This window comes from Ostrinia furnacalis, unplaced genomic scaffold (assembly GCF_004193835.3).
Source record: "Ostrinia furnacalis isolate ACB-3 unplaced genomic scaffold, ASM419383v2 OfSCF0780, whole genome shotgun sequence".
NCBI lineage: Eukaryota > Metazoa > Arthropoda > Insecta > Lepidoptera > Crambidae > Ostrinia > Ostrinia furnacalis.
In genome coordinates this window covers 652,152-664,147 of record NW_021131019.1, presented here as the reverse complement: position 1 = coordinate 664,147, position 11,996 = coordinate 652,152, and the positions used below count along the sequence as shown (strand labels likewise).

The window sequence follows — 11,996 nt, the reverse complement described above, 5'->3', positions numbered from 1 at the left end:
TTTTACATATTTTGTATCAACTTCATATATGCGCCTAGTTGCGGGAGTTTTATATATTGCGTATGATACATAAAGTCAAGGATTATTATTTATGTTGTTACTAAGTATGTATTATTTTATGTTCAAATGTAAATTTTTGTTACAATAGGTCTGATTATAGTATGAAATATAAGTCAATTGCGGTAACTCTTGTTTTTCATTTTTAGATGTAAGTACGCTCCAGATAAAACTTCAGAAAAAGGCAAGTTGGGTGGGAAAACATAATTTATTTCATTATTTATGTACATGGTGGGTGTTATCAGCAAATACGAAATAATCACACTGCTCGAGGCAACCACAGTATACTAATTGGACACAAAAGCTAATATATTCTATAGGTAACCGTGCTTTGACTTCGCATGATATAAAATGTCTCTAGCATGATTGATAATAAGGTTTTATACTTATAATTACTTCAGTTAAATATTCGACCACTATTGCCCAAAGACTGTGCTGGCTTGCGGACAGCCGTGCAACCGTGGCCTCGCAATTCCTTCTACAGGGGACCCGCGCACTCGAGATACTACGAGGTATCACAATTCAATATCTATCTAGAACATTTCCCTCCCCCTAACACTCGTGTAATCTAACATTGAAATACATAAACAATTATGCATTAAGTACACACCGATAGTTCTTGTCACAATCAAAAAACAAATAGTGCCGTTAAAAGGAATAGCCCTACATATAACATTATCACGATTCAATACTAGCTGAAATCGTAACTCAATCTTACGTCAGTCTTATATCTATATTAAAATGATGCAAATATGGAATATATGGAAATTGAAAGTGACGTCCAATTACACCGAAATTGATATTTCCTTAACCTATCAGACTACACCAAAAATAAATATGCTTACAAGTACATTTATATACCACAGGGTTTTGTTAATACTGACGAGTCATACAATCGAAACTTCAGAGATATGATATACATAGCACAAACTCTAAGACCACCCGCAGTTCACTCGTAGGTATGTTAAAGAAATAAACTACAGATTATATTGTGCTGCTCGACTTGAATACATTAACGCTTTGATAAGGACAAAAAGCATGCTTTTTACAAATGACGAAGATCTTGAGCATCTGTTTGTAATTGCCAGTATGAAATTAATGAATGAACATATTTTATATGTCAATGGTTCCGATAAAGTTACTAGCAAGCTCATGAGGGCGTTACTATATCTAAAATCGTCTCGACGACATCATGATTCCATACGTTGTAGATTATTTCGTAACAAAAATAAATTTTAGCAACTTTGGCATTTGACACGTACGTACCTAAACTACAGTCGAATATCTAGTGCGTTTACAAAATATACTTACATATTATATCGTATCTCTGAATATGGAATTCACATCTGGCCATCTCTGATCCGAGGGCCTACCGAGTCGTTCATTATATACAAACAATAGGCACTGAATGTCTGAAATGATTGGAGAGAAGGAGCTGGTGCTCCGTTGCTGTAGTGGGAACTACTCTAAGCCGGCTAAATCATTACAAGGTGCTTAGAATGCCTTATGTGCGTTCGTGTTGATGCGTGTTGCAAAATATATGTTTCCAAACGTAAACAAACATGTCCTCAAGGGTCTGACTCTGCACAGTGCACATGAGACATTCTTAGTCGGTCTGGGAACAAGCGGAAGCGCGGCGGGAGGATTCACTCCTCGGCCTCTGCGTCGTCTGGGTTCTCGGCGGTCAGGAGGTTGGTGTTGTCGTCAGCCTGAAGTTCGGCGGTTAACTTCTGGAACAAACGAAGTTGTCAGCTTTTGTTGGAGGTGACATTTTGTTTTCTCGATAAGTATTTATTCAGAATTTCTTTTTGCCGCGTGTTTCGTAGTTAGAAGAGCTCCCCAAGCTTCAACCACGTGATCTAATACCTGAAGATAAGGCATATAGCGCTCATTGTTCTAACCGCACCTTTATTAATCAATCGAGTAAGTACGAAGCCGAAACTAAACAAACAGGGATTTATCACAAACTTTTTTCCATAGGGTAGATTTGAAAGGTTCCCATGTCAAAATCAGGTCGCGAACTCAGTTGACTGTAAACAATTCTTGATTTCAAAAGGAGTAAAATATAATTTTATTTACAGCCAAATTAGGTATGTCTTGGGAATACTGGTTTTTCGTGTCCACTACCCAAATACACTTACGGTGGATTCGACCAAACAAGAGTAAATCTATATAAATAAAAATGAATTGATGTTCGTTAGTCTGATTAAAACTCGAGAACGGCTGGGCCGATTGAGCTGATTTTGGTTTTAAAATGTTTGTCGTAGTCCAGGGTAGGTCTAAACGGTGAGCAAATACGCGCGCGATATTGTTTTTCTGTTACAGACAAAATTACACGCAGGCGAGGCCGCGGGCGGAAAGCTAGTACTAAATAAAATATTAATCTCAGAATAAATCGTCAGTTTTGACATATTTCCCATACTAAAACTGTCAATGTATCAGTTATACCAGGAGTTATTCTCGGATAAAAGTTTGGTCGAATCGGGCCTATACATACCCCAATCTGCGCGGTGGCGGTGTGCGCCCTCTTGCGGCGCCTGACCGCCAGCGCGAGCAGCAGTACCAGCGCGATGGACGACAGGGCTGCCACCAGCAGCGGCAGCAGCAAGTTGTCGCCGGGGGAGTAGCCCTGGAATAACGACAGTTTTAGTTTCATAGACTAGCAAGATGCCTGGTTACGGCCGGTTCACACATGTCTCCGTTTTACTGTTCCGTTTTATCTTGTACGTTTTTTTTCGTCTAAGGCGTATGTAGTTGTATGAGCCACTTCACACGCCACAGTATTGTGTATACAGTAATACATACATCGTCGAAAAAAAAACGTACACGATAAAACGGAACAGTAAAACGGAGACATGTGTGAACCGGCCGTTACTGGGAGGAGTGATTTATTAGCGAACTTGTCAAATAAAGAAAATTTTCGATCATTTCAGCCGAAGAATGTCCCCTGCTAAACATTTAGGTCTTCTCCTGCAACGATTTCCAGATTGGCCACTTCGAAGGGGCTTCCTGCAACTTTTATGATTATGGTGTCTGCACCTTGTGGGTGGAATAGAAACTATCAAAGTTATTTCTAAGGAATATAAGTGGTGCTGTCGTCATTGCCTAACATTGTTTTGTTTTCAGCTGAACGGTTACTTTTACTGGAACGGGTAATATCTGACCGGCAACTTTTACGGTTAGGTCGTGGTAAGGGTGGTACGCTTACAGTAAAACCAATTACCTACATGAAAAAAAACCCTCTGTAGTGTAGGACCTACTATTTCATAAATAATGCCGCAACATCTATAAGTGCTTTTCAATCATAGGTGGGGTTCCAAACCGTCACCTAAGGTGAATTAAAATCATGTTTTTGGTATGAAAGTCGTGTTGCGCAGTTGGTTGTTATTGAATTACCATAAAGTAATTTGTATGCGCATCGCGAAGTGCGTAGTACAGAAACCTTTATCCTTTTTGGATCATTTCAAAACAAATTGAAATCATGGCGAAGTTTGCCAAGTTTATTATTATCAGTGTGAAGATAACCGGGTGTTTTGTATTTTTTGTTGTTTTTAGTTAGCGATGACTCAAAGATGAATAAATTAATGCGATGTAGATACGGTTTTAAATTGTTTTTTATTTAAAGAGCGACTATTAAAACGAATTTTGATTAGATTTACAAATCCTTCCTTATGATCTACATTTACCTTGTTTGAATTTTTATATTCAGAAAATATCTAAGTATATCTACCAAGATTAGATCAGTCTGTGGACTGTAAACGATAATGTCACCTGAGGTTTTTGCTAGACGCAAAAAAGTTACATAAGTAAAGAAGCTTAATGAAAATTACCTAAGTAGAATATTTTTCCTGCTCATTCTTAAAAGCACCAGTCGTTATCCGAATGATACACAATGACTTCCTCGGCGTGATTAATTGAGTCATTTGGCCTTATTACAGCCGTAGTTCTTTCGAGAGTAAGTAGGTACCTATTTGCAATGGCTCACTCACAGGAGTTAGTTAACCTAAATAAAACTGACTAATAACACACAATAAGTACCTACTGTAATAATAAAGTTTCTGGTTGAATAGGTATTTATAATAATTAAGTATTATTTATTATATCTAAATAAAAATATTCAAACAGATTAATTATACAACTTCAACACAATGAGTCTTGTTAAAATGACTTGTGTTTTGTTTTTGAATAAAGATAAATAAGTAGTAGCAATAGAAATGCCCTTTTTGTTAAAAAAAAGAGATAAGGGAAGTACCTTCCTTAGGTAGGTAGTACCTAACCAATCACAGCTTTTTACCCGACTGTGCCAGAAGGAGGCTTATTTTCCTTGGAATTAAATTAGTTTAGGTATATTATGTAGGTTTACCTACAACAAGTATTCAATAAGGATAATATGGTCACGTAGTAGTACGATATGTATTAACTTGGTGAATATTTAATGCGCCTATACCTACCCTGTTATTGATATCGATAGGGAAGAATCTCGCTGGTTTTCCCTAGCGACTTGCCATGGGCCAAGATATTGGCTAACTAAACAAATTAAGAACGTGTACGTATACGAACGAATTGAACATGCTTTTAAATTTTTTCAACATATGTATTGTGTAATAATGTGAAATTAAATTACTAAGATGAAAAAGGATGTTATTTAACAAAAACCAAAACGAAAAGTTTTATTCACACTTTTATGTGACCTCTACCATTAAAACCGTCTTAACAATGATAAGTAAGTACCTATTCATAATAGATTATGATAAGTAGGTTTTATGTTTGAGAAGCGAAAAACAAACAAAATTTTGCCTTACTTGACCTATAAAACTGAAATTCAAAATTAGGTAATTTTAATAGGTGATTGTTCTTATACCTACCTACCTATTAGATTATTATCATTTTAAGCGGAACTAAAACCGCTTTTTTTTAGTGGGAAAAACTGTGCGTTAATATTATTATTTTATAGCTTGTAGAATAATCTGATTTATGGGTGTGACGTGTGAATAATCTTAGAATATTTGCAATGGAACACATCCGCCTGCTGAAGATGACTTAATTTTAAGTTAAGGTCAAAGTTGATTACCGTGCTCAGAAATACAGAGGAGCTTAATAAATAAAGCAATTACCATATTAGGAAGGGTAATTATTTAGGATTTAAAACGATCCTAGACTATTGTCGTTTTTAAAACTTCATTTTAACAAGCTTATAAGTAAAGTGTATAAGTAATTAAGTATAGAGTTCAATCCAATTCAATCCGTCAACTAGGTACTCATCAAACATGTTAAGCACTCAATTAAAGTGAAAAATAGGATAATAGACATGCATGTCACACTTAATATTATCGCCTTTCGTGTCCGTTTTCATAATTTTATAAATGTTTCAGCTTTACGGTTGAAACGGTTACGAATAAAGTGTGTCGTGCACGCGACCGCTACAACTTTGACGTAATATGTGTGTCAATATTATACGTGTTAGGTAACACTCACTGTCCACTGGAAGTACGATGACGTGTCCACGAAGGGCCACCGCGCGCCGTACCAGCCGCTCTCGCCAGCCTTCAGCACCGTCACCTCGTCCGAGTCCGAGCTGGACGAGTCCGGCTTCGACGGCGGCAGAGAAAACACCTCGTCCACCTCCAGCGACTCCTTAAAGTCATCGTCGTCGTCCACAGACAATAGAGTATCCTTCAGGTCCTTCAGCTTTGACCTTTCGCTATTCGTCGAAAATTCCGTCGTCACTGGAGTCCGAGTTGTGGTCGGTTTGGTAGTTATTAATACGTCGTCGAACACTTTCGTACTCTGAGCAACTGGTTTCTCCGAGGGCACGAACGCACGAGAGTAATATCTGAACACATTGCGCAATGTGATAGGTTCAGGAGTCACAGTTGGTCGAATTATTATGTCCTTCTCCCAAGGCTTCACCGACATGTAGTTGTCGAGGAGGCGTATGCCGCCTGATGGAGTGCCGATGAGTGGAATTTCTGCATTACCCTCCGTTGGTATCGGGCGAATCGTAGTAGAAGCTGTCGAACTCTTCCAGGACCGTAGAGCAGGCATAGTCCATGGTGGAGTCGTTGGCTTTTCGCTCGTCACTGTAGCTGATGTAGTCGAAGGAGGTAAAGTGGATGACGTTGTCACAGTACTTGTTTCGACTTTTGCGTCTAAAGTGGATATGATTTCTGGAGAGATTTTAAGTTCCTTTTTTCGCGATTTCACTATTTCCCGTCCAGCGGGAGCTAGAGGCGCATTTGTGATCACTTCATGATTGTCCTGCTGATTCCTTCGAGCGTACAACGCACCGTTCATAACATAAAGCGGAACAGATGCGAGAGCGAGTGCAACTATAATTCCAAAAATAATCAGTAAAACATATTTCACGGTAGATCTCCTCCGGGACCGCCGAACGTGGATCGAGGGGCTGTAGTCGCGGCCCTTTCCTTTGAGACCGCTGTTGTTTAGCACCTCCTCCGTTTGCGGAAGAATAGTGTATTGGAGACTATTTTCACCGTGTCTCACCGTCTTGTACATGATAGCGGATCCGGCGTACCACGAAAAGAAACACTACGTTTGGTCGTATCGTGAGTTCTTATCACATGCTCGCACTAGTCACTGGAGTGAGAGTCCACGATATGCAAACGTATTCGGGAGCGCGTCAACGACGAGAGACGTCGGTGCGGGGCATCTCGGGCTCTCGTGCTTTGTGCAGCGACGTCGCGCGCGGTGGCGGCGCCAGCGCGCATGCGCCACAACATTGAGCGGCTGCGCGCTCCCCCGTCCTCGGTTATCCCGACTTTTGAGGTTATGACTTCGACGCCGGCTCTTATTTTTCATCAGCCCATCTGACAACAACAATAACATAACATTCTCTTTAATTACATAGCTCATATAACGCATCAACTTGATACGTATTACGTGTTAGCGCGACATTGATTAACGCTGCCGACCCTTTAGGTAGGTATTCACAGTGTGTGAACAAAAAAATGGCGTCAAATGAAATGGAAAATGTATTTTGGTAGAGGGTCAAATAATGTAATCGAATGCTGGCTGGAACGGTCAGTTGAGCAATCGGGTTTGGACGGAAAATAACATTCTACAGATTTGTGTGGGTACGAGTGAGGTCCCGGGCTAGGGGTGATTGGGAGATCGTACCTACCTGCGTGAAGGGTCTATATTTACGCAACATTGTAAGATACGCTTCGAGAATCGTAATCGTCTCTCGTCGAAGCAGCTTCTTTGCATGAATGGGTGCAATGACGCGGCATTTCATCCGCGTGTTCTTTTTAGGGTTCCGTAGCCAAAATGGCAAAAACGGAACCCTTATAGTTTCGTCATGTCCGTCTGTCCGTCTGTCCGTCTGTCCGTCTGTCCGTCTGTCCGTCTGTCCGTCTGTCCGTCTGTCACAGCCGATTTACTCGGAAACTATAAGTACTACAGTGATGAAATTTGATGGGAATATGTGTTGTATGAACCGCTACAAAATTATGACACTAAATAGTAAAAAAAAGAATTGGGGGTGGGGCCCCCCATACATGTAACTGAGGGATGAAAATTTTTTTTCGATGTACATACCCGTGTGGGGTATCAATGGAAAGGTCTTTTAAAATGATATAAAGTTTTCTAAAAAACATTTTTCTTAAAGTGAACGGTTTTTGAGATATCAGCTCTCAAAGTCGTAAAAAGTATGTCCCCCCCCCTCTATTTTTATAACTACGGGGTATAAAATTCTAAAAAAAATAGAGGTGATGCATGCTAATTAACTCTTTCAACGATTTTTGGTTTGATCAAAGTATCTCTTATAGTTTTTGAGATAGGTTGATTAAATTGACATAATAAGTTTATTATATTTGCTGCTACGGAACCCTTTGTGCGCGAGCCCGACTCGCACTTGGCCGGTTTTTTAGGATCGTTCATCGATGAAATGAGTCACGTTTCTCCGTAACTGACATCCCTGAATTATTTGTAAGTATTGATCAGATGCAGCGACGCGACGTGTAATTATTTAGGAGGGTTCGAAGTCCACTGACTACCCGTCTGCGTCATTGGAAATGCAAACTAATATCCATGTGGGCAAAAACTAGGCATGGGACAGCGACCACGTTTCCTATTGTGTTAGTTGTTGTCTCCCGCAGATATTAGCGCAAGGATAAAATTAACAACGTCCGTTGTTTCGAGTTCTAGAATAATTAGTGTCCTAAATTATTATTTCTAATGTACAACAGATGTTTGTTTTTGACTCTACATTTTGGTTCTTTATTAGATCATGCTTCATTATAATAGAGTGTTGTTAAAATTAATTGTGAGTATCTAGTCTGTTTGCTGTAGGTAGGTACTTTTAAACATACATAATATTCAGTGAAACTATAGGTAATTATTATATAATGCGTATAAATCTTAACACGACAGCAGTGGTGAATGTCGTCGTGCCTGTAGGCCTCCTTAGTACGGAAGTGTCTGGTTTGGAATAGATCGAGTAGATATAAAAGTCAATTAGATTGTAGTACTTAATACATGTTATTCGGTAAAAGGTATTATTCTATTTCAGTAGTTTTGATTTGTATGACGGGTGGTACCAAAGTTGAAACTTATGTACCTACCTACTGTATTACAGTAACCTACTAACTGCAGATACCTTACCTTAATGTTTTCAAAATACAAGTTTCAAGTCGAGTGTCTAAACCTGCGTGAGAGCAGCTTCGTAAAAAAGCAGCAACAAAGACGCTCGCAGCAACAGGCAACTCCAATCAAGATTAGAAAAAAACCCGACAAGGAGTGTATTAACAAGTTTTTGTGTCCGGTCAAACCTCGATCACACCATGCGAATACTAATTCTCTTGACCTTGGCCCGCACCACGTTTCCTTTCGAAATTGGTTCGTGAATGCGATATTTTTAGAATAAAAGTAAAAAGAGAACGGCCGACGAAATGAAAGGGTTGGCCGAACGAATCGTCTCTTTTTGTTCGACGGCCATCTTTTTCTACTTCCAATTTGGTGCGTCGAGTTAGATAAAGGGTGTGGTTGGTTCCGCGTCTCAGACGATTCTTTAGTAGTCGCTCGAGATATCTGCTTACAATAACGAATCGGCTTATGTTAGACCTCAGATCATAGTTCTATGATCTGAGGTCTAACATAACTTAGACTGTGTGTTGGTAGATATCTCAGATCATAGAAGGGAATAGATGTGAAACGGGGGCGTGGCGCGTGTCTCCGCGATATGCCCAGAAACGAACATCGGCCGCGTAGCTAGGTTAGTCGCGATTCAGTCGTACTAAGGAAATGTTCTCCGATATTTTGGATAATGCGTCGTTACGTGCAATAAAACAAGTGAAACGAAGAACTACAGGAACAATGGAGTCATTTACTACATGTAAGTATTGCAAATCCATTGGTATTTTGCTTATAAATAAAAAAAACTAAACATTTTCACGAACGAATTCAGTGCCGTAACAGTTACTGCGATATCGATATCAGTGGTGATAAAAATTCTAACACGCTTGTACATTGACGATTTAGTTAGCAACCACTTTATGTCATGCTCAACTACTGCGCAATGTATTTAATTTCTTCCGATATCCACTGTCGTGTGAAAATACACAGTACGGCCGCATGTGCCGGTCGTAACATAGTGCCGTGCTCGTGTTCTAATGCGGTTTCCTATTATCGATAAATAGAAGTAAATTATAATTTTCTATTTTGTAATTTTAAATAAAAAAAATGATGTGTTACTTGCGATTATAAGATTTTACAAAAAAATAATAACAGTAGAAGTAATTAGTAACTGTCAACTATGTAATTACTATAAGAGCTAGTTGAAAGCCTAATATAGGCATTATTTTTGATAAACATATACATCGCCATAATTAAAAAATAAATGCGTGATATTAGTTAATAATAACGTATAATAATAAAAAGGTTTTCATACATAAGCATTTTGTGAAACCAGTTTCGAGCCTTGCCCCTAGCGATTTAAAGTATCGATATCTTGTCGACTCCATTTTATCTTTGTTCTCTCACTAGCGTTTTCTATGTGTGCGTCACGTCACGCGGCCATTGATTGGCCATAAGGCACGCCTTCTGGCCAATCACAGCACTTTTAAGCCGGTTGCACATGTTGTCGTAGACTCTCAGTCGCTTTGTTTTTACACAGTTGAATGTGTGTGTGGGAGCTGTGGTGGGGGAAATGTGGGGACACTGGTTCTCGTTGTAGTTACGCGCGACTTCATATCTATTCTCTTTCTATGATCTGAGGTAGATATAGAGTTTTGGAGTGAAGCTTTTTGTTTCGTGTAAGATTTAGTGTTATTTTTTATTTATCAATCTTGTTCGCGTTTGATAAAAGTAACTTAGGCAGTCTATACACACCTAAGTATCTAGTTTTAATTAAGGTAGGTAATAAGGAAATGCTAGAGGGAACACTTTTAATTCGGACTTTCCCAAAACTATAAAGTTTCATTGCATCATAAGCTATTATAAACTTTCCTTTCGTAAGGTAAACGGCTACTAGTTCGTGATAGTACGTAAGTTCGTAAGTTTTTTTTCTAGCTCAAATAATAAGCAAATGGAATGTTATTTATAAACATTCTTTATAACTACAAAAACTCTATTATTTGAGCTATCTAAAAAACCAAGTACCAACATTGTGGCGCCAAAAATGAGAGCAATATGAAGCTTCAAACTCTCAGAGAGCCAAAAACAGCCGTGCGGCGTGTAAATGTTGCTCTCACCGTAAGGTTAGCGCTCCAACATCTTAAGCTTAAAGAAAGGCGAAGGAACGTCAATTTGCATAAAACTTGTAATAGTGGTTGCATGTGTTCCTTGATAATTGATTTGGCTTAGAAAAAAGTTATATGAAAACGTAGAACTCCTTTAAAATTGCGATTAACTGACTCACGAAATAGCGTACATATTATTTTTCGGGTGTCCCCTGTTTCGTGATACTACCGAATCAAGGATATTATTGATAATATTTTGATGCTTGGTTTTTAAATAATTATTTATGATAATTGAAATGTAAGTTATGAAACAAATAATACATTTATTTAAGTTTCTCATGATCTAAATTCGGTATAGGTATGTTTTGTTCACTAGAATTTATATGACACGAGTTTGAAGTTCACATATATGACCAATTATAAGATAAATTAGCATAAGTACTACCAGCGTAATTTTGGTTTTAATTCGATTTGTTTTATTTATCTTGGTTTATTTGTGTGTTATATGGGATAGATAATAGTTAATTGACACAATTTGACAATAATCCATGAATTTTACTCTCATGAATATTTTTTCAGGTAAGTAATATCGTCAATTTCACATAATTCTTTTAATCTAAATTTATATTATCGTTTTTAAATTTATTAAACCCATAATCATTATTAAAATATCCTAACTCGATGCATAAAACCTTATCCCGAAATAGGGGACATGAGTTCACGAACTTGGAAACAGAGCAAAATTTTATCACGAAACAGGATCCAAACAAGAGGTCCGCAGAACAATTAATATTAAAAAAAGTTCAAACAATATAACTATAATTTATGTATTAAGTTACTGTCAAAAGACCGAAGTTTAGCATACAAAAGCTTTCATACTGATATCATGCTTGGTTATTTTTAAATAAATTGTTAAAGTCGTAAGAGCCTTAATATACCGAAGTAGGGGGCACTTACCTTATGTGTTCTATGTCTATGCGTACACACAAATAAAATTGAGCACGGCGTAGGGCGTAGGATATTACAGGCGTCAACAGTTTGTAGCCGAGCAAAATGGTCGCAATAAATAAGCGTAGAGCGAAGACATTGCCTCGTATCTGATAAGCAGATACAAGCACTGTTTAATGGGCTTAAAAGAGGACTTATACTTGTCGAGGGTGGTCACCAGCGGCGTAGGGCCGCGGTTCTAGTACAATGACATCGGGAAGGCGCTATTTTGGTGATCCTGGATGCCGGCCAGCT

General features: G+C 38.4%; 1 protein-coding gene across 2 annotated transcripts; it reads right to left on the bottom strand.

The window, feature by feature from the left end:
- Window positions 1-276: 276 nt before the first annotated feature.
- LOC114350045 (uncharacterized) lies at window positions 277-11,774 on the bottom strand. Of its 2 annotated transcripts, none has more exons than XM_028300678.1 (4): window positions 11,712-11,774; window positions 5,533-6,884; window positions 2,555-2,686; window positions 277-1,787 (listed from the first exon to the last, which is right to left on the bottom strand). In XM_028300678.1, the coding sequence occupies exons 2-4, from the start codon at window positions 6,571-6,573 to the stop codon at window positions 1,704-1,706; spliced, it is 1,257 nt and encodes a 418-aa protein (XP_028156479.1). In that variant the 5' UTR covers window positions 6,574-6,884; window positions 11,712-11,774; the 3' UTR covers window positions 277-1,703. The 2 variants fall into 2 exon arrangements, with proteins under 2 accessions (XP_028156479.1, XP_028156481.1); XM_028300680.1 differs by having other exon boundaries at window positions 277-1,784; window positions 11,712-11,772.
- Between the last annotated feature and the right edge of the window lie 222 nt (window positions 11,775-11,996).